Source organism: Lepidochelys kempii, chromosome 6, assembly GCF_965140285.1.
Source record: "Lepidochelys kempii isolate rLepKem1 chromosome 6, rLepKem1.hap1, whole genome shotgun sequence".
Classification (NCBI taxonomy): domain Eukaryota; kingdom Metazoa; phylum Chordata; order Testudines; family Cheloniidae; genus Lepidochelys; species Lepidochelys kempii.
In genome coordinates this window covers 25631561-25658915 of record NC_136385.1, presented here as the reverse complement: position 1 = coordinate 25658915, position 27355 = coordinate 25631561, and the positions used below count along the sequence as shown (strand labels likewise).

Here is a 27355-nt window from a genome sequence, read left to right as displayed (position 1 = left end):
TGTACAAATCCCATAATGCTAGCATAATTCTGCAAGTAGTGAACAGTAGTTATCCTGTTTCTAATTCAATATGATTATCTTACTTCTACAGTTGTATTGAGTACAGTGATGTTTCAAAGCCTCTACAAGACACTGACAGAAAGCATAAAATTCAATTAACTGGAACATAAATTTTTCAGCTGCCACTATGCATTGCTATTTACTTACACTGTGACAGATAACAGCTCTGTGTGTGTGTATGTGTATATATATATAAAACTTACTAGGATGGCAGTGGTATATCACAATCTGTAACTAGATAATACAGTAATTTAACAACTAATACAATCACTAGGGCACAGTTTTATTTCAATCATATCTACAATTGGAGAGAGATTGGAAAAGGAAGTTTTGTAGATAGTTCTATTGATAATTTGCTGTTTGCTTTGGGCTATTTTACTATTTTCCAGATTGTAGTGCATCTCAGGAGCAGTACTTTACTCCTCTTCAATTCTTCTTATGTTTTTTTTCCTTCTCATTCTTTATTTCTTTTTCTCCCTCTCCCTCCATGAAGTTATGTTGTAATACTCACGACAGATAGATGGTGTTCTCCATGCAACACAAATGCCAGCCTCATTACATGCTTGAGCATATGAAGCTACCGCTGTACAGAAACATTCACAATCTCCCCCAGTGTCACAGGCACAAGCATCAGTCACGCATGCTTCATAATATTCATTTGGTTCAACCTGTTAGAATACATGACATTTAATTTTTGTTCCTTGCACTTGTCATCTTGCTTTGCAATAGCAATTCCCTCTCCTCCTAAAATTTCAGTCAAATGTTTGTAAATGGATGCCTTTCTTTTCTTTTCCTCTTGTAACATCATTCCCTGTAGCAATGGAACTACATACAGAATAAACTATGATTTTTGGAAAAAAGAGTCTAAGTTGGGGGGGGAAATTACAAGAATATTTTTTTTTATAAAGTCAAGTGAAGACATCAAGTTTAGGACACACCTCGCATTAGTAATCGTAAGAGAAGTGACTACCCTAACAGCTGTGGGACATTGCAAATTAATTGAAAAAAATATAATTAGATTAGTACATCCTATCACAACAATCATCCTGTTATCAATTAAAGGTATTATCAGAAGCTAATCCTGCTGGACAGAATAACACATCCTGTGATTGTCCCATATAAAAAGGGTGATCTGATGACATCTGTGCAAGTGTCACATACTTCTTTGATGTACCAGGTGACTTGGCAAAAAAAGAAAATGAATCTCAGTGAAATTTCTGCATAGTTCTCCTGGAATTAGCTACGAGTTCAGTTTGGTCTTAAAGGACCTGATCCAGCACCCATTGAAGTCAAATCTTTCCATTGACTTCAGTGTGGAACCGGATCAAGCCCATGATGCTTCTTCCACAATCAAATGTACATATACATTAAAAAACAGGTAGAGCATCCTTATGTTTACTGCAGGGAATGGCAACGCAATGTGCATCACTAAGGTATTCTGTATATATTATAATTCCTGCTTAGAAGGATTCCACATAAGGATTTGCTATACCTGAGAGTGACAGGCAGCAAATACTTTGCTGTTGATTATACTGCACTGCTTCTGGGCCCAGGAGTTCCTGTAAGGGTTTGCAGTGCAAGGATCCTTGTTGCTCTTGGCATCTGGGCAAGTCGGAGAAACCTTCCAGCTGTTTCCAAACTCCAGCACATCTCCTACCACAGACTGACTTCTGGTGGTAAAGTCATTAATGCCATTGCCATCGTAGTTCCCACACAAGCCACAGACCTGACCCTGCATAGAGAAACAAACAAACTGATGAGTGCTAATAAAATGTGTTTGCCAGTGTCTGTGATTAACTGAAACTCTGACTTTTCAGATTTAATGTAGACTTTGGCTCTTCAGTGACAGCCTCACACTTTTCCCCGCAGATACCTTTACCGAAAAACTTACCCTTTTTTTTATTGTACTGAATCCTGTCTGAAGAAAGAAGTGAAGTAGACACATAATTTTGTTCTTAATTCTTTTTTTTAAAAAAAATCCTAACTAGTTTTATTTAATTGTGAACCTACCTTATTAGTAATGACCTTTAATGAGTGTTCTGCTACTAGTTAGTTATGAAATCATTATGTAATTTGTGTACATGAATGATGTACTCAGAAGCAACCTATCACCCCACTACGGTCTGTCACTCTAAAGGATCTATTTTGAGACACCACTGAAAGATTGAAAATATGCAATAGGAGTTCATTCGGTCTTGCAGTCAAAGTCTTACTTATGTTTCACTGCACTTCCATTTTCTCCTTCAAGAGGTAACACTAAAGTGTATCCATAGGAGTTGATCCCAGTCATACAGCTTCTAAAACTCACCTTAAAATCTGGGCTGAGCTTGATGAATATGCTGGTTTTCTTATCCCACATGAGAATCAGCCCAGTGTCAGTGTCAATCACCATGTAGATGCCCATGTAACGGACCTTGTATGGCACTTCCCCTCCACGGACCTTCTCTATCACTTCAAACTTTCCATCACTGAGTACCAGTTCATAGTTCTGAAATAGGAAGAAAAGCCAGTTAAAAAGCCAACAGATTTAACATATCCGTAACTGTCTGAATTATTCTATAGCATTTTTTCCTAAAATATAGCGCAATTGCTGGCAGCAAGTTTGGATGTCTAGGAAAGGTTATGCTGTCTGATTGGATATTTTTACAGTGAGATCTACCTTGGACAGTCCATTGTGCATCTTACTCATGTCAGAGACCAGATACACATGTTCTTTCCCACAGTTTATCAAAGAAGCTACTCACCCGTAGGAAGACTTTAATGGCCTTTGAGCAGGTGGTCCCAGTGGTTCCACAGGGGATGTTCTCAGTGATAACTCGGAAGGTTCCAAGGCTGGTACTGTTTTTACCACAGTAATCCTGAGAACAGGAGTGATAGTTAAAGATAGTGATGTAAGGTCACCACATGTAGGAACACAAGATACTTTTAGTGGTGTAATAATCCCAGGAAAGAAGCTCAGTACCTGGACCAGTGTGTATTCGCAGTCTCCACTAAAGCTGAAGCGTTTGCCATCAAAAGTAATGTAATGACCATCTCCATAAACTGAGCAGGTTGCCAGGCAAGATTCATTGGTGCATTGCCACATTCTGTTTTTACAAGTGCTAGGCGGGAGAAAAAAGGTCAATTGTAACAAAAATACTTTAACATATTCATTTCTCCTTATATAGCCAGATGTAAATTTGATTCCAAATTTGTTTATCCCCAAAATACATTAAACCGATGATCCTGGGAAATAGTGCTTACTAATGTTAAACGGTAATGTATAGTAGCTCTGGGCCAACAGGACATAGACCCCATTAATTCTCAAAGATAAATTTATTTTCTGATTAAATGGGCAATATGATTTAAAAACCTTTTGGATTTCAAAACCCCTTAGATTTTTTTGAGATGTATGCACCACTGAGGGACTGCATGTAGAGTGAGCAGGCATAAAGTTTTCCCGTGCGTCTCTAATGGAGATGAGGGGATATAAAGCCCACCGTTGTCCTCATCATTTCCTAACTATTCTTGTTTGGCTTTGAAAAGAATGAGGAGAGCCTGTTTTTTTTTTATGCTGAATATTAGATTTCAACATTAGATACCAATGCTGAACTAACTACTAACCCTCCTGCAGTGAAGGATCCCATTGCCAACCACATTCTAGAGCACAGGCTATGTGTATATCTAACATCACCTTCTGTTGCATGGAATATGAGCCCCATTCAAGTGTGTGCTATAAGTCTTAATTCTGCTACAGCAAAATGAGATTCTTCTCAAGTTTAAGTGGCATGGACATGTACCCATCCCCCTTTACGACTGTGAAAACCATAATTATTCAACATATACCTACCATGTGTTACAGTTGACTTTGATTGTTTCTCCTGGATTGTAAGAGGCCTCATTGTGAACACATGGACAGTTCCCCACAGCTACACAGCCACCTTTGCCATCAGACACGAGATCATTAGGGCACACACAGCCAGAGACACATTGTGTGCTGTACTGTAAGAACCACAGAGAAAACATCATTTGATAAATCATGTCAGTGGGAAAGAAACATTCAACTACAACAGCACAGAGTGTGAGAGATTTAATTTTGGTCAGGATGTGAAAATGTTTTCAAGTGGGCATAAGGAATTGGCACTTACGCAGCCCATGTCCAGCGTCTGACAGCTCTTCTGGCACTCGGATCCAATTGTGCCTGCAGTGACATTGCTGCAGTCAAAGTAGACCATGGGAGCTGCACAGACTGTAGGAGACAAAAGTCATAAGACATTTTGGGATCAAACACAGAGTTATCAGTTATTGCTACAGTAATTATTTGTTATGAATATGCCTCCAAAGAGCCCTGATTTTAGAGTTAAACCAAGGAACACAATCTAGTTGGAACGCTCCAGTTACTGGTAAATAACCTTGATTTGCTCTGTCACGCGTTTTAGCTCTCTCCTGAAATCATTTAGCCATATAGCTGGAATAAGGCTTTGTTTAGAATTATAAATAACCTCAGATATAGGAGTTCATTGCTTTTGGTTGTAAGCTTGGAATTATAGTTAGAAAAAAAAATTGCAACTAATTCTCACATTACTTTGCATTTTAGAATAGCATATGCATAGCTTTCATGTGCAATGTAACGGCATGCACAAATGGCCAGTTAGTTACAGAACTGGTCATCTGCATGTTTAATTACCCCCTCTGCAAGCACAGATATGGTAATTGTAGCCAAATCCTGCAGTCTTGATTCAGTTAAAACTCCCACTGACACCAGTGGGAGATTTTTGTTTGAGTAGCGACTGCAGGATTGGGTGCCACGTCTTGGATAAGCACCTGATGATAGCTGTAGGATTAAACATCTGAACCAGAAGTATGGCCAGAGCCCTGGCTGTGAATGTCATTACAAAAATTGCCATTGGCACAGGAGCAATATTTGGATCTTAATGTTTTTTCTTCTGCTGTATGGAGAATGGAGTCTGTGGTATGTTATACTATTGGGTTTTACCTAATACACACTGAAATCTGTGATAAGTGCTTTGAACCACCTTTCAGTTGTTAAGAAATACATCCAACCATCATTTCTTTGTTGAAAAAAGAAACTGATTCTTGTAACTATATTAACAGCTGTATTATTTTTATTTATTTTTTGCTTCCTTTTGCTGACTTTCATTTTTAAGAAGTCTCATGGAAATTTGCCTTTTGGAGAACAATTCATAAAGCACACCCCTCACCCTATATTTATCAAGCTTCCAGTAATTTTTTATTTTTAGGAAATTCAGTGGTTCTTATGTACTCCCTAGGGCAATTTTCTGTTTTATATGTAAAACTGCGACCAGATCTTATCTTGCTGTGAATTAGATCCTTTAGTTCTTGTCATATTTTGTTTCCACTATGCCACAATACAAAGAATGGAACTTTGCATTTCAAGAATTATATCCTCAATACTACAAAACTGCTATGCAAATAGTTTCTGATGGGTTAATTTCCCTGCTGGGTTTCAGATGTTTGCTATCTTCATCGTTGTAATAAAACAGAATTCACTCAGAAGTGTGGGAGGGAATTAAAATAAAGCTTTAAAGGGGTTATACCTGGTTGTGGTTTCACTCTAACGCAGTCCAGCTTTCCATGTATGCAAGAGCTGTGAGAAAGAGAGAGAAATTATGTTTGCTTCAAATCATAGTTAGTTACATGGAGAGCTGCTTCTATCTTGCCATACATCCTGTCTTTCCTATGGAATCTGGGATACTGAAATGCCACCTTGTGGCCAGAGATAGAAAGTGTCTTTTCAGCAGAATGGTGAACATTGTTTGCATATCATTTCTGCTATAACTGTCCAGAAAACAAGCTTGTGCCTTATGCTAAGACAATGCCACCCAGTCAGTTTGTCTACATAGATTATTACACTTAAAATGTTTCTTCCATAATATTATTCGTTTCACCAGCATTCTTCATTTTAAGTACAGGGAATATCAAACTGGTAGACTTTTTTAACCTTTTAAATTCAGGGAGAAAATATGGCTAATTGAGTTAGTTGACTGGATTAAAGAAAGACTTCTAAACAAAGACAATCCTAAAAATTCATGAATAATTGTGATTTTCACACTGAAAATTCTTAAACTGGGAGAGAAACTCATTTGACTTGACTAGACTCCATAAAATATATATGATTCCATGATTGCCAGTGTCCAGCCCCAGTGTTTTGTTAAAGAACCTCTTACCATATGACCCCATTGTCGTGAACAACCTCTCCAGAAGGTAGCACAGATCCTTTGTAATAACAAGGACAGCTAGTAGCGGGCACGCATTTGCCATTTTCATCCATGTAAGTTCCATTTGCACAGGTGCAGCCATCAACTGGAGTGAACTTGATGTTGCATGTGACATCGGGCTCACTCAAAGATCGGCAAGTGGGTTGGCAGGAATTGACAACATAGCTGTACGTCAGGGATTTGGGGCATGAAGTTATGGCTTGAGAGAGTAAAAAAAAGTAAATTACACTCATAGCTTATTTAATGATGGCTATAAATGCCAGATTTTGGATATATTATGTATGATAAAACAGATCCTGTGTGTCCACAGATTAAAAAGGAATGGATGAAATTCTGAAGTGAGGTCAACTTTAATGTAATTTACATGGCTTTTGGACTTGTACTACAAAATTTACCCCACAAATTACTATCTCGGATGGGTACACTAGAGAACCCCATTGCTGTCAATGAGGTTCCTTCAGTTTAAACAAGAGGAGAATTTAACTCATATTGATTTGTACAGTTTATTTTTAAACCCTAACCCTAACCCTCCTTCTTCCTTCCACCATCAGTATATTAAAGTAATAAAACTGGAAGCATCCTAATTATATTAAACCACAGTAAAAGCCTTATGCTCCCTGATATTTCCTTGGGACTTTCATTCAGCTTAGGCATGATTCTCATGAAGCATCTTCTTTAGGTAACTTCCTACTTATCTTTCATTACATCCCCCGTTACTCATACCCCTTAGATTCTATAAGGGGTGCTAGAACACCATCAAACTTTTGTTTAAGATTTGACTGGGAGAGCCCTGGATTTCTTGGAAACTGGTATAAAGGTCCTACTGGCTGATCATTTTTAACCAGTGAATGGTTTTAAAACTTACTGCAGACATTGGTCCTCCATCCGCTCAACAGGACTCCTTTGGCAGCACAGGCTCTGACATAGGTAGAGAGGGCAGCACACATACAATCCTCACTCTTTTCACAGTTACAGGTGTCAAACAGACAGTTCTAGGAATACAGATAAGAGTCGTTAGTAATCACTGAACTGCCCATCCAAAGAAATTTCCCTTGAAGTTTTTGCATTCACATGCCAAAATCACTGGCTCTATTTAGTCTTATAATGGATTATAGGGCCAAATTCTACCTTGATGTACTCACTTTGCAACGTAATGGACCAAATGGTGCTCTGATTTTCCCCAGTATAGATCTGAAGTATGTCAATGGGTTTATTCTGGATTTTCATCAATGTAATTGACAGCAGAATTTGGCCCATTAATGTCTGTATATTTATATCTGTATAAAAATCTAAGCATTTCTTTCTTTGCAGTCATAGTTATCTAAGAGTGTTTCAGACACACAAATTTGGATTACTTCCCTGCAAGGGAAATTACCCTGAGTACCTGCAAAAAAGATGCAATCCTTTACAAGGAAGTACAATAGATGTCTGCAGCTGTATTTTTATGTTCCTCCTTTTATTTAAGGAAAAAATAGTTTTATTCTTTATATCAGATATTTGCAATCAATGCAGTGTCACATACAAAGTGAAACAAGTAAACTTATCTTCCTGATAGTGTAAAGAAAAATGCCTACTTAGAGAAGGAGTAGATTACATGAAATCAAATTACAGTTAAACGTTATTGTAGCCTGATGAACTTGTCAGAAGCAAATTGGGTGTCTAAACCAGGTCCTCCTGTTCAGTACGTGTTTCTCCTGGCACTTGGTATCAGGGATCAGACTCTTACTGGTGCTATTATAAAGGCGAAAGAAATAACTAGTGAAGTACCGTGTGGTAAACATCTGGATTCACTGTTGAGTGGCATTCAGCAAAAGGTCCTTGAGTGTCAGTCAGCAATCCGCACCAGTGCTGAGCGTATTTTTCTGGAAAAACAGAAAATGTAAGGAATTCATGTTTCACTTTATGGGTTAAATTCTCTTCCCAGTTACATCACTGTAACCCCGTTGTGTTCAGCGGAGTTGCAGAAGCATAACAAAGAGTAGAATTTGGCTCTGTATTTCTTCAAACACAAAAAGCTGCCCACTCTCTTTGTACAGAAATGTGAACGTGTCATAAACTGACTGAAGCTAAATCACAATGGCTGCCTTTATTAAGCTGCAAAAACTTGAACTTGTGTTTTGAAACAGGAGATTTTCAATGTGGATTACCAATGGCTCAATTCATATTAGCAGCAGAAAGAGTGGCTTGTGGACTGTAAAAACTTAAGTTCTTTATTGGTTAGAACAGAAGATTGAGAGCTGTGAACCAATGAATTCCAAGTATGATTCATGACTCACTGTGCAGCACTGGGCAAGTTACATACAGTCCAAACATGCAAAGTTCTGAGCACACCACACCTTCTAGATAGCACTCAGCATCTTACAGGATGGAATGATAACCTCTTCTGTGCCTCAGTTTCCCCATATGCAAAATGGGAATCTTAACACTTCACTTCTTAACTCAGAGGGCTATTGTGAGGCTCTAAAATACTCTATTAGTCTTAAGTATTATTATTATTTATGAAGAGCAACCCTCAATCTCGTCTGACTGAAAGTGGATGGGCAAGATTGGATTAGTTAAAATGAGTCACAACATCCTGTTAATATTTCTTGCAGTTAAATAATTGCCTTGTTTTTCAAGCTAATCTTTTGCTATGATTTAATTTTTAAAATCATCTAAACGTAACATGGAATTTAGAATCTGAATTTGTTTCTGATACCTATTTTTGTCAGATGTATTTTGTCTTCTAATTGTAGAAAAAAATATTATTTTAACGAACATACCATTTTCTACGCTGAGGGTACACGGGTTCTCAAAGATGTTTTTGACATTAGGGCAATCAGCCTGGGTTTTCCAGGTATTGGCAAAGGCGGCTGCTGTTCCTTCCACTACACCGCTTGTGGCTTTGAAGTCATCTGTCTGGATATTGTTGAAGTTTCCACAAAGACCTTAGTGGGAAGCAGAAGGAGTTTGAATCTCTCATACAAGATCAAAGGTAATTTCAGTGAGTGGGGTCACAACCTCCTCCTTCCTGATTATGTACCTTTTTCAAGATCCATGTCTCTGGGTTGCTGGTACAACCTTTTTACCTCTGAAAGCTTTCTCTTAGGACACTTTCCTGTGAATATCAGACTAACCTGGCTACTTTTCCTATCTTTATTTCAGGGGCCCTGCAGAACTCTTCAAAATCCACAGATTGGCTATGTTTTGACTTCTGGATCTGAAAAACCACTACACTTTTATTTGATCAGAGTAAACATAACCTAAAAGTAAAAATAGCATTCAGTGACCCTTCTACTTCTTACTCCCAGAGAGAAATCTTAATCTTATAAAAGCTCAGCAGTGCTTCCCTTCCTGAGCACAGTCTAACTCTCTGACTGTCTCTGATCCTGCTACCTGTCTCCCACCCAAACAAGCAGTCTGGGTGGTGCTTCTGTCTAGGAGTCCAAGCCTCTGTGTCTGCATGCACTCAGTGGCATATGTTCTTTTGGTCTTCTTCCAACAACATAAACCAACCAACAATGTGGCTTAACACTTATACTAACATCTCACATAATACACTTTCAAGTTAAGTCAGTCTCTTCTCCACAGTAGGAAAGACACTTGTTAGATAAGTCCACTTACCACATGTCTGCCCTTTGTGGGATGGGTCCAAGCTTACAAAGAGTTGCATGATGGGTATGAGCTGGATCTCAAGCTGAAGCCCAAAGTTTGTTTGTACAATGATGAAGAATGATGAAGGCCTGAAGATGGTAACATTGGCTACGGACAAAGAACACAATAAACACATTTTCGTATGTGATCAAAAATTGCAACAACTGTCCATTATTTGCAAAGATTCTCTTTATACTAAGCTGCTGCTCCATGTAGTGTGAAGCTGTCACTTGCAGAAAAAAGGAGCGTTACTTTAAACTGGATCTAAAATCTGGTACAAAGTTAGTCTATATTTATTCTAGGTGGCAAGCGGGCAGAACACTCCTCCAGTGTAGTAATTTCTTTGGAACAAGGAGAAGAACATGAATTTGTGTGTCCAAACAGACTTTGGCTCTGTGAGAAATACCTAACATGATTTTGTCCTAGGATCCAATCTGGAAATACTCCATACACATACAGTATTTGTACTTCCTGTAAATATGAGGAAGAAACTAAGGAGGTCTGGATAGAGTGAAAGTCTTTAATGATGAACAATATTCATGAAAACAGGCAGAAGAGACACAGGGCAACTTAATGGCTCAGTAAGTTGTAGGGCCTGGTTTTTGGGTCCCAGTGTATATCAGAAATTTACTCCTACACTACTACTTGGGTCTGGAAATATCAGAGTGATAATGTATGTATGAATAGAAGAAGTTCTCTAATGGTTACGTAACAATATCCGATTATCTCCAAACTAAAAAATGCTGAATGAGCAAAAACAATTATTTTAAAAATAAGAGGTTACTGCAGGGTAACTGGCTTCAGAATGTAACTGAGAGTAGAAGCAAAGCACTAGGCTAGGCAAGTCAAAGTCTGCGAATGCCACAGGTGTCTCTTAAAAGAACATACCTGCAGAGATGGGCAACTGGGTGTAGATCGTATTCACAAACACGCTGCCAGAAGGTTTGATCACAACGATCTGGCAAGAAGGAAAAGACAGTGATTGGCAAGCAGGTTTAGGAACTGTTCAGCACTTTCCAAATATTTCATATCTAGTATTGTACAAGATGAAGAAAAAAGCTGGACGCTTGATATAGTGAAAATCAACTATATGCATCTGAGGAAGTGAGCTGTAGCTCACGAAAGCTTATGCTCTAATAAATTGGTTAGTCTCTAAGGTGCCACAAGTACTCCTTTTCTTTTTTTGAAAATCAACTGTTCACCACAACTTTTTTTGTTACTATACTATTTTCTATAATTGTTATAACTAGCAATTATTTAGAAAATCTGTATAAAATGTAAATGCCTGAGAACTACCAGTGTCTTGACTTCCATTGTTTGCACTGCGGTTTCTTTTTGCTTGATTAAGGTTATTTCTTATTTGAACAGAAACCAATGCTGACTTCCTAGCTGCACTGTTCTTTTTTGTGCAGGTATCTACCACAAACAATACATATGTGTGTTCATTGCTACAGGATTTGGGATCAAGGACCATTCATGTTCAAATATTTTTCCATCTGGACACAACATAAGGCTGAACACAGTTCCTACTGCATCAGGAACAGTAGTTGTGGTGAGTCTAGTTGGTGATGGGTAAACACTTTTTGCAAGCTACAGATCACTAAAGTTTTTCTCTGGTCTTCAGTTTAAGCCCATCCTTCCCACTCACACCTACCTACCCAATAACTGTCAATTTAAAAAACATTCAGGCAAAAGGTTGGGTATTTGTTTTTACTACATACAGTTTGTCCTCCACTTATGCTTATGGCTACACCTTTCAGGCATGTCTCGGTGTCAGTTAGGCCACATTTGCGGACTTCTCCTAGAACGGTGAAGGCATTGCTGTCACAGAGCTGAAAAAAAGAAAAACCAAACCCATTAGATGAAAAGCAATCAATATCAAATAACATTCTCGGTAAACTGGGTCATTGTAAATTTTGCTCATTCCTTCTCTTTGTCTCTCTCTCATATGCACACCCATTTACACTCACCAAAGTAAGCTGGCAATGAACACAATGAAAAGTATCAGCTGACTGTGGTATTAAATACCTGAGGTACTCATGGGGAGATTTCAGGGGCCTTAATGTTCAGACATTCCTAGGTTAGCAACAGATATTTTTGTGGCATTCTCTTTTCAGTTAAAATTTAACTTGACCTTACTAAAAGTGAGGTTGTTTTATCTCATTAAAAGGATTTCTAGCACACAACTGTTAGATGGGGAAAGGTAATTCTTTGTGTGTGTTATTTTTAATATTAAGTCTTTATTACTTTTTTTTACAGAAGTTATTATATATAAGTCAATGACAATGATATATAGGGCCTGACTTTTGCAGTGACTCTGATGGACTTTCATTCAGGTACATAATCATTACCATTCCCACATCCCCTATTTCATACATATCATAGTCCCCAGTTATTAATTTATCTGAAAAACACACACACATTTTAGATCCTACTCCTGAGTAGGAGTTCTTAGTCTTTTGCTCTGAGACTGAACAGTTATGTATGTATATTGGGAAAGGGCAATAGGAAAGCTGATAGTCAGTTTGCATGAGAACTATAAATGATGCTTCTGATATGAAGAACATTTAATCAAGGAAGGTAAACTGGGGGCAAACTGGATTAAGGGTGACAATGGAAGCAGAAAGGAGGGTTAACTTTACTCAGAAAGAAAAAAGTACAAAACACAGGACAGAGGAGATTTATTTGAAAATGTATGGTAACCATCTGCAGGTTATACTGAGGGGTCTGGAAAATGCAAAGTAATTCATAAGGAAATATCCCACCACCTAAATAATAGACATTCCTAATGTTTCCAGCTACCTGATTAAGTCTTTGCATTTGTTTATTCTGGGCCTGTTCCAAAGCCCATTGAAGTCAATGGAAACAATCCAATTAATTTCATTGTTCTTTGGATCAAGCCCCATGTTGAGACTTCGAGTAGCACTAATTAAGTTGCATCCTCTCTAATTAAAGAATCTTCCTATATTAAGTTGCACTGGCAGTAAATGCCCAATTATAGTTACCTTTGTCAGGATGTAGCTACAGTCTCCAAAGAAGGAATAACGTTTCTCATCAAATGTGGAGATGTGAGAACCTCCTTCAATGGAGCAAGTCCCAGGGCATGAAAGGCTGACACAACTCCACTGGCCTCCAGTACAGGTACTGAAATAAAATACAAGAGATGTTTGTTAAGCTTGAGTAACACAAGCTTAAGAAAAATGGGAGAAAATGGGGACAGATGACACCTTCATTTCCCCCCCTGCTGTTTTTATCACTGCTTTTTCAGGGGAAAGAATGTTTGCAAGTAGACTAACTGATATCGCATTAAAAACTCAGAATGACTAAGGGAAAGGCATTTCTGTCTTCATGGTAATGATGTTTCAATCTAAAGCTATCCATTGTAAATCTTTTGACCAAATCCAGCCCTTGTGAAAGTAGAAGCAATTCTACTGAATACCAAGGAATTTTTCTCCCATTGATTTTGGCCTCTTACCTTCATTAGCATGGGTCAAAATTCAGAGCATGTTAAATAATTCTTTACAAATAATAGACTTTGTGTCTTTTATATACATATACACATATACATACACTGAAGTAATACTTAAGCAGCTGGGGGAAGCCATCAATTCACATCCAGAAGCTGTTATGTGTGTACACATAATCTCACTATCCATGTAATACACTGTGTCTTCAAATTTAAAATGATGCTTATATAGAACATGCATATTTCATGCTGGAGTCCACCAATGGATTTATGTTACTGAGGGCTGATTTGAGCATTCAGCGACTGGATTTGATCATATTGTTAACGTCCCTGTGTTTGAAAATGAGATTACTCTTGTCTAAATTCAAGTTTTTGTTCTCATATACAGAAAGAAACCAAGGAGATAAACAACTTTAATAAGTATTTTAAGCCAGAAGCTTCAGACTAATGTATTTATTCTCAGGCCCTGTGTAATCAATGATTTCTTGCCCATTGCCAACAATTATCAGGTAATTCAGAAAAAAGGAAAAGATTTGACAAAAATAGCAGGTTACCATGAAGTGCACTGGGATGTAAAAGAAGCACCTGGACTATACGTTTCACCTTTGTAGGTACAGTAGCATTTGCTGAGAGGGACACAGCCAGAGCTGTTAATGTCATCAAACACGGTTCCTAGAAGAAGAAATAGTAAGTTATTCACTTTGTCATGCTTTCCAGAAGTTGTTTCGGAGCACACCTGTAGAAGACATCGTAAAATATGTTGTGTTTCTTTTTTACTACAGATGAAATGCAAAAATAAAAAGCATTGTACTAATGGAATCTCTGCTATCTACTGACTGCTGTGGCTGTGTAACCAATTAAAGAGTGGCGGAAATCCTAGAGTTCCTTTGCTCTATGATACTCTGGTAAGTGCCTTTGTGAGATGGGCCTCACTGATTTGAGTTGCGAGATGACAGAGTGACAGGATGCAATAGAGTAAACAATCTGTACATTCACATGGGAACCATTTGTAGTGTAAACACTATACACCCTAATACAAGAACATAATAGTCTCAGGGAGACTCGTTAATTTATTCTGACAAGAGATGAGGACACCAGGGAGCACCACATGTGACCACACATGGAGCATGGGCTGAAGAGCAGGGATGGAAAATATGATGATGATAAATTCATTCCAGTCAACAAATATTCTCAGCATGAGAATGTAGTTTGCATGAAGATAGCAGGCAGTTACTGTACCTACAATTACAGATTAATGTCCATTTATCATGCATAAGTCCTGAAAATGGCCTAATCTTATCAACTGCTGAGTGCTCCCAACTCCCAATGTTTACAGAGGGAGAGGAGGACAGTCAGCACTCCACAGGAAATGTTCATCACCTTGCAGGATCGGGCTCAAAGTTGCTAATGTCAGGAAACATTTTTGTGGGCAGAAGGTGACTAAATATAATCTACTTCCTGCACACAATGGCTAAGGAAGCTGCCAGGTTTAGAGAGTTCCATCTCTAGTATGCTGTCATATACTCATTTCAGTCACTTTGTTGCACATCAGATGCATGTCCTGAGTAAACCCTTGTCATCTGAAAGGGTGTTTCCATTAATATAGATAGAAACTATGTGCATGTCTCAAGGAAAGAACATGGATCTTCCTGTAGCTGTGGAAAGAGCATTAAAAGGTATAATATATCCTAGGAGAGGATGCTTTGCTGGTGCTTTTGAATATGTGAAAAAAAGATGAATATAAACTTGCCTGGGGGGCAGACACAGCCATCGGTACAGTGATCTTCACAAAGGGCTGACCTTTCAGGGTTGGTGCAGGTGTTAGCACAGGGTGAGCCACATTCCTCGTGCTGCATGTTATAAGGGCACGTCTTGTCTGAAAGGAGAAAAAAGGAAAAAGAGTTCTTAATTTTATCCCCATGTGTTGGCTTTTCCATTTAAACCTTGGAGAGGTGACATCTGTATCTGAAGATGAATTTCTTAGGAGATGTGCTGATATCTGCAATTTGAGTACTCTGGGGAATACTGGCATCCCCGGTCACTGCAAAATGTTTAAAACCTTTGTCATAAATAAAGGGAAGGGTAAACCCCTTTGAAATCCCTCCTGGCCAGGGGAAAGCTCCTCTCACCTGTAAAGGGTTAAGAAGCTAAAGGTAACCTCGCTGGCACCTGACCAAAATGACCAATGAGGAGACAAGATACTTTCAAAAGCTGGGAGGAGGGAGAGAAACAAAGGGTCTGTGTGTCTGTCTATATGCTGGTTTCTGCCGGGGATAGACCAGGAATGGAGTCTTAGAACTTTTAGTAAGTAATCTAGCTAGGTATGTGTTAGATTATGATTTCTTTAAATGGCTGAGAAAAGAATTGTGCTGAATAGAATAACTATTTCTGTCTGTGTATCTTTTTTGTAACTTAAGGTTTTGCCTAGAGGGGTTCTCTATGTTTTTGAATCTAATTACCCTGTAAGATATCTACCATCCTGATTTTACAGGGGGGATTTCTTTATTTCTATTTACTTCTATTTTTATTAAAAGTCTTCTTGTGAGAAAACTGAATGCTTTTTCATTGTTCTCAGATCCAAGGGTTTGGGTCTGTGGTCACCTGTGCAAATTGGTGAGGCTTTTTATCCAACATTTCCCAGGAAAGGGGGGGTGCAAGTGTTGGGAGGATTGTTCATTGTTCTTAAGACCCAAGGGTCTGGGTCTGTAGTCACCTAGGCAAATTGGTGAGGCTTTTTACCAAACCTTGTCCAGGAAGTGGGGTGCAAGGTTTTGGGAAGTATTTTGGGGGGAAAGACACGTCCAAATAGCTCTTCCCCAGTAACCAGTATTAGTTTGGTGGTGGTAGCGGCCAATCCAAGGACGACGGGTGGAATATTTTGTACCTTGGGGAAGTTTTGACCTAAGCTGGTAAAGATAAGCTTAGGAGGTTTTTCATGCAGGTCCCCACATCTGTACCCTAGAGTTCAGAGTGGGGGAGGAACCTTGACAACCTTTAATTCCTGTAAGGCCCTGATGCACTCAGGTTGAAATTGACTTAGTGAAAATTATGGTGTATAGGCCTTTTGCAGGCTGTCTGCACAGGAGTAAATTTCACACTATTGGAATTTCTTGGTGACTAATTGCAAGCATAGGAGAAAGCATCTTCTTGAGATACTTACTGCACAGTTCTTTAGTTCTCCAGTTCAGAGGTTGTCCACCAGCATGGGCGCACTGCCGGGAGTATTCAGCAAAGGTGTTACAGATGCAGAAGTCACTCATAGACTCATCACAGCGGCACAAGTCTTGTATGCAAGAGTCAATATAGTCTTGAACATCCACCAGTGCATTGCAGCTCACAAATGCTTTACCAGTCAATACCGCCTGGCAGATAGCACTCTAGAAGGGAAAATAGTGGTGTTAGAGCAACAAAACGCCAAAGAACTAATTTTTATTTAGATATTTTAAATGATTTTGTTCCAGAGACATCCCATTGTCTTCCTTTTGATTCATGTTATGTTTTCCTACTCTTCCAAATTTTCCCCAAATTAATTCATTGATGTAAGAGGAAGAAGCACAGATGTTTCAATGAAAAACAAAATACTACAGCAAAGATCCTTACAAATTCAGTAGAGCAGTTTGTAAGAGAAGAAGATGAAGGATCCTCGCATTGCTCTGTGGGTCCGTCCATCTTCTGCATATTCCCAAACTGCACATCAGTCAGCTTGATGTCTGTAATAAGCAATTTAAAAAATATATTATGGTGCTTTAATTGGCTTTGAAAATGCAGTGCTAATTTTGTGTGGACATTGGTGTTTCCATAACACTGACACTTATGACATTGGCAGTGGTAATCACCATGATAGCAAAAGGAAAGAGTGATGAAGAAAGTGTGAATAGCTGGCAAGTGTTTGGTGTTGAAATGTAAAAAACAAACTAACAGGAAATCACTTGTCCCAGCTTTATACCCTACGCCTACTATACAAGTGTTAAATCAAAGGATATAAAATAGTGCATGTCAATATTAAACATCAGTGTAGTTTAATACTAAATGTCAGTATAGTTTCACAACTTATCTGTGGATCAGTGCCCCATTCTATGTGAAACAAATACTATTAAAGGAAAGAAAATCAAATCACAGTGCTTAGTAATGTTGTTGTTACTTACCGTTTGACGTGAACTCATTGTAAATTGGAATGCCATTGAAGTCCCCACAAAGCCCACAGGTCTGATTGGCATATTTCTTATCCAGTTCCACCTAAAAAAATGGGGTAAGGGAGTTACACATAGAGTTAAAAGTTACAGTGTATTCAATGTTAAGTATGGAATTCACCACCATGCAGAGGTTCACCACAAAGTCTATGAACTACATACATCCCACTTAAGTTTTCAAAATCAGTGGTGCATAGACATGGTGCTGGCCCTTGACACAGGGGTGAAATTAAACCTAAATCCATGCAGTAGTTTGGTCAGACAGGATTTTTCATTAGGAATGGGTGTTTGGGTGAACAATATGATGGATTAAACTAAGTCTGGTCTATTTTATCAATCTTTGATTTCTTATGATCACCCCAGGACTTCAGGATGGGAGTTGTGGCCACTTTGCTTCACAGCAGTCTCCTCCCCTTGTGGACTTCCATTGCTGGAGTTCTGCACCATTGTTTATGCTACTGAATGTCCGTAAAAACTTGGGCTGAATCTAGCCCAGGAGCTGTGAACATCAAAGCAGTGGTGTATTTCGTATCTGAGGAAGATTACATTTCACTACAAGGATCTATTAGTGGCTTGGGAAGAATGGTGATTATAAACTGAACTCTGAGAAAAGAAAGGAAATTGAAAGCATAATAGGGTAACACAATGCAATGAAAATGGGTAAATATCCCAAATCACCTAATCTCTGGCTCACGAAAGTCAATAAAGGGAATAATTTAAAAATAATTGTTCTTTGTAACATCTGGAATATACACTTACCAGAAGACCATCCAGTTGGTTCCACATGAAGACCAGGCCCATCTTGGCAGTGATTTTCAAATAGCCGCTACTTCTCTCTATCAGGATTCCTGACTGGCTGAAAGGCAGCTGAATTCTGGAGAGAGATCAAAGTGCAATTAAAGTGGGAGTACAGAATTTGACATCCAGTCTTTGAGACATTTTTAATGCAACTGAATAAGGAGTTTGCTAGTAACACGCATTTCTAAATATGAACTGCACAAGTTTATAACAACCTGGAAAATTTCAGTGGTGGGGTGGATAATCTCCTGTGCAGTTGCTCTCCAAAGTGCTGTGGGGCCAGTGTTGTCTTCTGGTGCCATTCCTTTTCCGTACATCTATACATGATGTTTTAATTTATAAAATGCCAGTCTGTCTGCTATATGATATAATTCAGAAAGTGCTATGCCTGTCTGTAGTTTAGCAAGTGCACGTCAAGTGCTCTGCTATGATTATTTTAAAGCCGTAAATAATATAGGACTAGCTTCTCTGGAGGCAATTTGTTCTTTTTTGTTCTTTCTTCGAAACTAAGACTAGCTCAGTTGAAATGGCAGAGCTGGGATTGCTGGACTTCCCCATATGCAGTCTTGAAGGGACAAGATGAAAGGCTTTCTAGTGTAGAACTGGAATCACTGAGATACTTTCCCCCTTCACATATACACTTGTGGCATCCTTCAGGAGAGGATCATAGAATATCAGGGTTGGAAGGGACCTCAGGAGATCATCTAGTCCAACCCCCTGCTCAAAGCAGGACCAATCCCCAATTTTTGCCCCAGATCCCTAAATGGCCCCCTCAAGGATTGAACTCACCAATGCTCAAACCACCGAGCTATCCCTCCCGCAAAGTCCTGAGAAGGCTAGGACTCTCTGTTCTTTTGCTAATATGTACTGTCTTCCTTCCTTCCTTCCTTCCTTCCTTCCTTCCTTCCTTCCTTCCTTCCGCTGCAGTGTCCAGCTTTTTGTATTCCTGATCTTGGATTTATTTAGGTATTTTGCTCTGTTTGTTTTTATTCTGCCTTTATTTTATGGCACCTAGAGGCCTCTAAATTACAACAGTAGAGTAGGGTCTGGAGGGCCACTGAACTTCATGGCACATAGGTCAGGAGGTAATCTGTAAAGGTGGAATAAAGCTCAGCTCTGTACTCCCCTGTTTCTGCTGCTGCTCTAAGAAGGGCCTATCCCCTTATGCTGTTTTAGAGCAGCCTGAGGGAATGAGACTGAAACAGACATCCTTTCAAACAGACCATTGGGGGCAATATCAATGGCGCCAATTTCATCAGATAATAAGACATCTGAACTTACGGGTTTTCATTGACCACAATGGAGTCTGAGGTCAGTTCAATCACCACTCCGTCAAGCTTCAGAGTGATATGGCTGATCACAGGAGAGCTTTCCAGCACAGTGCGCCTGATCTGGATGTTGAAGTCCTCGTAGGCAGATTTGCAGTGGGATGCAAAGACATAGTTACAGAGCCCGGGGAAGTGATAGATGTCCCCATCAAAGGTCTTGAAGTGAAAGTTGCCCCAGGTGCTGCACACACGTTCATTGTGAGCAGGGTTGCCAGCTGTGGATTCAAAACAAGCTGTAGGGCTGTACTGAAAATTCCGGTGTAAGTCTCGTTAGTCACTCACTGTCTAATTCATGTACATATTTATCCATCTATCTAAACAACAAACCCATTCTCTGTTTTATCTTCTCATCTAGCTATCTATTGATCTGTGTATATATCAGTCATTCTGTTAACTTTTCTCTTTAGTCTATACATCTCTTCACTTACCCTACAGTTCTGATCAATATCCCATAAAGACATGGCATTTGTTTAACTTACGCTTTACAGGCAGCGTCGTTCTCAGTGGTTGGATGATTGTCACTTCTTGTGGTTTAGTTACTGGTACAGAAAAATCTAAGAAAAAGAAATACAATTATCACTAATTCAAAAGGTTCAGTAAACACATTGGCAAACACAGATATGGATCTCCTAGCCTCATTAGTGGTTAAAGGTTTTTACTGCAAGTAATGCTCACTGGGAAGTTTCCAAGGGAGTCTATTGATGGCTTAATGCCACTGCATCAAATTTTGGCTTCCAGTGTAAACTGTCATTAATGGCCTGATCCTGCTAACCCTTCCTCAAGTCAGTAGTCCTTTCTCACACAAGGAGCCCAACTGAATCTGACCCCACCTGCCCAAAGTAGGTATCCGCAAGCTGATACCGATTTAATCCTTCATCTAGGATAGGAACTATACAAAGAACCTCAGGCAGCACAATGGAGATTAAAGTTATTCACAGCTTTTGGCTCCCAGTATATGTAGAAGTGGAAAACTGGAGGAGTGCTTAAGTGGTTGGGGTTGAGAAACCACAGCAGAACTTGTTTAGATCTCATATTCTTTTCTTAGCTGGAAGTACATGTATGCACACACACTCACATACCGCCAACTTCAGGCAAACAACAAAGAATTCTTGCAGAATTCTGCAAACACTTAATCACGAACCTAGTGCTTTTCCACACAATGACTCCCATTTGCAGGTTCTGGCCCTAAATTTGCTGTGTTCATCCCCAGTATTTCTTCTTTGATTCCAGCATTGAATGGATTTGAGATTCAGAGAAGCTGCAATATAGTTTCTCAACACCTACTACTGAATCCTCACTACAGGGTTCCACTTGCATGTATACTGGGAGGTAAAGGTCAAGAATGGTTTTAATCTCCCTTAAAGCTCCTTCTGTGTTTTTTTTTAAACTCCTGGAGTAAATGAAGGATAATATCTTTATTAATAAATTCATACATTTAAAAGCCAATGGGGACCTTTATGTTCCTGTAGCCTGATCTCCTGAATAACATGGTCCACATGGTATCACCCAGTGGTTGCTCCACTAGATCAATGATTTGCAGTTGAAATAGAGCATCTTTTTTAGAAAGACAACTGGTCTTGATTTAAAGACTTCAATGGATAGAGAAACCACCATCTCCCTTGATCAGTTGTTACAATGGTTAGTTACACTCAAGGTTAATAGTAAAAAGAAAAGGAGGACTTGTGGCACCTTAGAGACTAACCAATTTATAAATTGGTTAGTCTCTAAGGTGCCACAAGTCCTCCTTTTCTTTTTGCGAATACAGACTAACATGGCTGTTACTCTGAAACCTGTCATTATGCAAGGTTAATAGTGTTTGCCATATTTCCAGTTTGAATTTGTCTACCTTCAGCTTCCAGCTGTTGGGTTTGTCAGGGTTGCTAATTTCAGATTAGGTTATGGTTCAGATTTTCAGGCTGATTAGTTAAATTATAGTGCAATAAATTTACCAGAGAAAGGAACCAGGGACATTTTGTTAGAATTTTTATACAACGTGTTTTTTGTTCTGATAGCAGTGTTATACCAACAGCCAATAAACATCCCTTATCTTATTACATGTAACTAATATGTTCCAACAAGCAGCATAATATATTTTATACACAAATTTGCACTGTCTCTGGTGCATGTACTGCAGTACTTTTCATTTCTGCCTATCACGAGTGATGCAGTTATCTCAATAGAATGAAAAAAAAGTACTTTTTATTGCCGATTATCAAATACCTTTGTGATACACATGTGCACACACAAACCTCGTAAAATACACCTTGTAAATTTGCAGTATGTACCTATTACGTACTTATAGATTAGATAACAGTGTAGCTTCAATGGGCCAGATCTTCAGCTGGTGCAAATCAGCATAGCCCCACTGACTTCAACGGAGTTTTGCCAATTTACACCAGCTGAGGATCTGGCCCTACAGAATCAATTCCAAAGAATTGAACATTGTGTATAGGGAATTTTTCCTCTCCCTTCATTTAAAGGCACAGTACACTTTAATCACTCTATGTCCATTGCAATGAGTTTCTAAGACAACACTGACTAAATTTAGATTGTCAAATAAATAAATAAAATAAAACATAAGCCACTTACAGTCTTGTCCCTGCTGGACATAATTATAGTCATCATCATTTGCTTGTTGGTCCTCATATTGGGCTTTAACTGTAGAAAAAAAAAGTTACTTTGGGGGATTGTGTTCATAAATTCTTCAGTAAGACCTGGTGGAACAATACCATCTGCAAAAGTAGCATTCTTTTAGGCAGGGAAACTGTGTGGTAATTGTGGTTTGTTATACTGTGGCAAATGCAAACACACATTCACACAGAGACAAAGGCTGTGAGGATGAAAATATTTTAAAAGATGAAAATGGAGAATTTTTCTCTCTAGTTACAGTTCAGATCTAAAAGACCTCTCGGTCTCTTGTGTTATGATGGCTGGAATGCTTCTTCTTCTTTGTCTTCTTCTTCTTCTTTTTTTTTTTTTTTACAGCAGTTGTTATATATAAGTCAATGACAAGTGGTATAGAGGGCCTGAACTATGAAGTGACTCTAATGGACTTTGATTGAGGTGCATAATCATTGCCACCCCCGTTCACTCCCACATTCCCTACTCCATACATATCACAGCCCCCCGTTATTAATTTCTCTGAAAAACACACACATTTGAGATGGGGTTTGCAACCTATCCATTTTTGTTTTAGGTGTCAGAACTGAGTAGGAGTTCTTAGTCTTCTGCTCTGAGACTGAACAGGTTTGCATGTTTATTGGGAAAGGGTAATAGGAAGGCTAATAGTCAGTGAGCTTTTCCCCTGTGCTTCCCCTGAGCAACCTGCTAGCTGGTCACTTAATCTCCACCAAACTCTCACCCTCTCCTCCTTCAAATCCATTCTAAAAACAAGGACCTGGTCTGCCAACTATCGGGTCAGCTCCTCAGCAGTGTAACTTGGTATAGCTCCGTAGACTTAAAGGAGCTAGCCTGATTGACACTAGCTCAGAACCTGACCCATCTATCACGCCTTGAGCCAAGTTTTTCTTTTGGTTGTAACAATAAAAATTCTACCAAAATCACTTGGATTATACCAATGAAAACTGAGTGGAGAATTTGTCTCTTTCTTTGCTAGCCTTACTCTACCCTCTCCGCCCTTCTAAGCTAGGCTCCATTTGAGTCTTTGTTTTTCTGAATTTGTACACTTGAACCATCTGCAAAGTCCTATGTACATCTTGGGCACTATAGAAATAATAACAAATAACCAGAGAAGGATATAGAGAAGCTTGTTTTATACTGGAAGAACCCTTTTTAGAGCTAGAGGGTCAACATATATGCTGTGTTACTCAGAGTAGAATCTGACCCATAATCGCTGGTTTAAAACTTCAAACACCAAAAATAATAACTAACATACCCAGAAGCAATGTGGATAGAACTGGGGAGCTGATAGATTTATTTCAGATTATTGATTGGGCCCCCAACTTGATTCTTGTTCAAAATAATAACAACGACCCTGAAGATATTCCTTTTGATTCCTTTGCACCATCATCTCAAAATATAAAAAGAAAAGGAGGACTTGTGGCACCTTAGAGACTAACCAATTTATTTGAGCATACGCTTTCGTGAGCTACAGCTCACTTCATCGGTTGCCTGTTTAACCAAAAACATTGCTTAATGAAAACGCAGAATACTGAGGGCACATTCTGGTAGCTCTTGAGCAGACATGGGGAGCACCTGAGCAAAAGGCAGGCAGAATCCTGTATTCCCTGAGTACAGAACGACTGCTAGCACCACCACTGATGCTAGGCATCCCAAATGGGTGAGGCTGACATGGGCTGAGAGGTTACCATGGCCCCATCTGCACTAGTAGGATGTCTGAGACTGTCCCTGGAACAACACACTCAGCACACTTTCAAAGAGTGTATCATTTGATCCTACTGTGTGCTCTTCCCTAGCGTTCTAGCCCAGAGAATCATTCTGCTTCCCTCTGAGTGCACATTCAGCACAATGTATACCCTGTGCCATATCCCATGCCCATTGTCAGTGGCTGGTAATGGCACAATTAATCCTTTGGTGTAATAAAGTATAACAAGGTTTAATAAAGGTTAGTGTGGAACTGCATACCAGTTAGGAAGAAGTAAAATTATTCATTAGGATTTGCAAAAAGAAAAGGAGTACTTGTGGCACCTTAGAGACTAACCAATTTATTTGAGCATGAGCTTTCGTGAGCTACAGCTCACTTCATCGGATGCATACCGTGGAAACTGCAGCAGACTTTATATACACACAGAGAATATGAAACAATACCTCCTCCCACCCCATTGTCCTGCTGGTAATAGCTTATCTAAAGTGATCATCAGGTTGGGCCATTTCCAGCACAAATGTTGTGCTGGAAATTGTGCTGGAAATGGCCCAACCTGATGATCACTTTAGATAAGCTATTACCAGCAGGACAGTGGGGTGGGAGGAGGTATTGTTTCATATTCTCTGTGTGTATATAAAGTCTGCTGCAGTTTCCACGGTATGCATCCGATGAAGTGAGCTGTAGCTCACGAAAGCTCATGCTCAAATAAATTGGTTAGTCTCTAAGGTGCCACAAGTACTCCTTTTCTTTTTGTGAATACGGACTAACACGGCTGTTACTCTGAAACCTGTCATTAGGATTTGTTATTCATGGGAAGTAAAATTATTCATCAGATCAGAAAACACTGGATACTAACATTTTATGAGTTTAGCCATGGAATGAATGAATAAAGGGCATAGTGAATAAAAGATTACACAGAATGTGAATATAAAACACTTTCTTAGATGATAGAAGGCTAGGCCTATGCATTCTGGATCCTGGTTTCATAAATTTATTTCAAATTCTCCTTTGAAAGACAAACTTTGGACTAATCCCTTATGCACCTTTACCAAAAGTCTCAATGATAATCATGTCTGACATTTACATCAATATCAGCTTATTTTGCCGATAGGTTCACAGTTAAAAGTTAATGATAACCTCCTAAATTCCTTTACTTATGGCCCAATTCTGCTCCCCTTAAGATCAATGCAAAGACACCATTTGACTTCAACAGGAGTTGGATTGGGCCCTTAGTTTTTATGTTGACCTTATGCAGGCAAACTGGCATTCAACCAAAATTCTTATGGCATTGGGTAGATTTTAAAAGTGGATCTAACAGGATGACATTTTGCAGGAATATTGCCCTTGGTTCATATATTTATTTGCTCCATAAGAGCCTCTGGTTACAACTAGAATCTTGGCATTGATGGTCTCTCATGCTACACGCTGTACTGGCTCTTTTTGTGTCATCTTTCTCATCACACCCTTTCCCTCCATCACAAGAGGCTTTTCAGCTAAGATGATCTATAGTATTTAAGTCAAGTTTATATTTCAAATGAGTAATGTGCTCCCCCAACACTGTATGTTCTCTATAGCCTACAACTGCTCTGTTATAGGTAAATTCATTCACCACATTTGTTGTCATGTCTATAAAAACAGGCTTCATATGTTGTCAGAAAGTAGGTTTCTATATGATTATTCATAATCATGATATTATGATGAACTTGCCTGGTTCAGAGCATTTGAAAATTGAAAGCAAAAGAGAACTGGTGATATTGGTATTTATCCAGTCATAAAAACTCAGCAATATATTTCTCTAGGAAATGTTTAACTTTAAGGAGTGGAAAGCACCATTTTGTCTATTTTAGCTCTATTTTGTGATATATTAACAAACATAACATTTATACAAATTCTTTAACCAAGAGGTGGAAGTGTGAAGCATCTTGAATTAATGGAGTGGAACAGCAGCAGAAAAGAAAAAGCTGTGAATTTAAGTTTTAATACCAGAAGGATTACTATCACAGGGAGCCAATACCAGATACTATGTAAAGCTTGCAGTCTATGTTATTAACTTGCCATGTTTTTAGCAGCCTTCCATGTTCACATTTGAAAAAAAACCAACTATTGAAACTGGTAAAAATGACCAGCCAGAATAATTATATGACTAAATTCTACTCTCAGTTATGCCAACGCAACTCCGTTGACCATGGCTTTTCAATTCATCCACCTGCTTTTGCTGGGCTTGAGGGCAATATGAAATCAGTGAAGCAACATTAGAAAGGAGAGGAATAGAAAAAGACAGGGAAATCTCATTTACAAACAAAACCTTATTAGTTGCACAAAGCAAAGAGAAACCACTGAAAAGTCTTTCCAACTGCAAAGCAAATTATAAGTTCTCTAAAGTAATAAAAATAAAAAGCACCTACAGCCTCTTACCTTTGTTCTGCATAAAGGTGATCACTAATATTGGTATCCATAGTGGTATTCGTACCCCCCAGTCTATGCCCATCTTGATTGGAGTTCGGTAGAAACTACCAAACTATAGGCTTCTGAAGAGGCACTTGTCTTTATACAAGTCTTATATAGCAACAGAATAGGCTTTGGCACAGTTCCCAGATAGTTTCACAAGGTTCTAAAAAGGTGGAGCTTCAGGGATTTTACCTTTCCTCTGCAGGTGCATAGGTAAACAAAGGATGCTCTAGCTTCCTTATGGGCTGGCCAAGTGTATTTGCATTCTGGGAGGATTGCTATTTTCCAAAAGACTTTTCTGCTGAAGGAATTCCAAGTGAGCGGCAATGAGGAATAGCTATGCTCAATCTTACTGTCTCCAGTCATTACAGATCTTGCAATACATATAATTCAAGAATGACTTTTGGGGGGTCAGGGATGGGATTTAGAATGAGAGAGGGGCAGTTTTTTATGATCCTAATTACAGAAGGTGATTTCAATCTAATTTTTCCAGCGAGCAAAACTCTAACTCCTTCTGCTCCAAGCTGTGTGATAAAACTTTTCATGTTTGGGACCCTCGTCTTCTGAGAAGAGATTTTGTGCCTCGGTATGTAAATATTCTGCTTTTGAAGATGAAGAGACCAGGAACACTGAAGGCCAACAGTTATCCACATGCCAGGCACAGTACAGAAATATGCAGTGAAGCTCTTCAGTGCTGGGTAGACAAAAACTAATACTCTCCCTAGAAGGAATTCTTATCTTCAGAGGTGCTTCAGTCATAGTGTTGGATCAAATCTGTATCCCTTCTAAAGGCTTGTCTACACCAGGAATTATTCTGGAATAGCTATTCTTTATTAACTCTGTGTTGA

The 27355-nt window shown here is 38.9% G+C and overlaps 1 protein-coding gene across 1 annotated transcript in view; it reads right to left on the bottom strand.

Annotated features, from left to right (window-relative positions):
• LOC140912581 (mucin-5AC) overlaps nt 1-26572 on the bottom strand; it is a 57795-nt gene extending 31223 nt beyond the window's left edge. Inside the window, exons 1-26 of the mRNA XM_073347198.1 lie at nt 26475-26572; nt 22304-22372; nt 20194-20268; nt 19668-19929; nt 18348-18462; nt 17544-17634; nt 16999-17108; nt 16559-16775; nt 15149-15274; nt 13953-14070; nt 12938-13076; nt 11654-11764; nt 10821-10890; nt 9903-10040; nt 9062-9226; nt 8067-8161; nt 7165-7291; nt 6249-6498; nt 5619-5668; nt 4188-4288; nt 3890-4041; nt 3023-3161; nt 2805-2918; nt 2369-2548; nt 1553-1792; nt 572-728 (exon numbers count right to left, since the gene is read on the bottom strand). Of these exons, the coding sequence (XP_073203299.1) occupies nt 572-728; nt 1553-1792; nt 2369-2548; nt 2805-2918; nt 3023-3161; nt 3890-4041; nt 4188-4288; nt 5619-5668; nt 6249-6498; nt 7165-7291; nt 8067-8161; nt 9062-9226; nt 9903-10040; nt 10821-10890; nt 11654-11764; nt 12938-13076; nt 13953-14070; nt 15149-15274; nt 16559-16775; nt 16999-17108; nt 17544-17634; nt 18348-18462; nt 19668-19929; nt 20194-20268; nt 22304-22372; nt 26475-26547 (3484 nt within the window). The 5' untranslated portion in view covers nt 26548-26572. The remainder of the gene's footprint in view (nt 1-571; nt 729-1552; nt 1793-2368; nt 2549-2804; nt 2919-3022; nt 3162-3889; nt 4042-4187; nt 4289-5618; nt 5669-6248; nt 6499-7164; nt 7292-8066; nt 8162-9061; nt 9227-9902; nt 10041-10820; nt 10891-11653; nt 11765-12937; nt 13077-13952; nt 14071-15148; nt 15275-16558; nt 16776-16998; nt 17109-17543; nt 17635-18347; nt 18463-19667; nt 19930-20193; nt 20269-22303; nt 22373-26474) is intronic.
• Between the last annotated feature and the right edge of the window lie 783 nt (nt 26573-27355).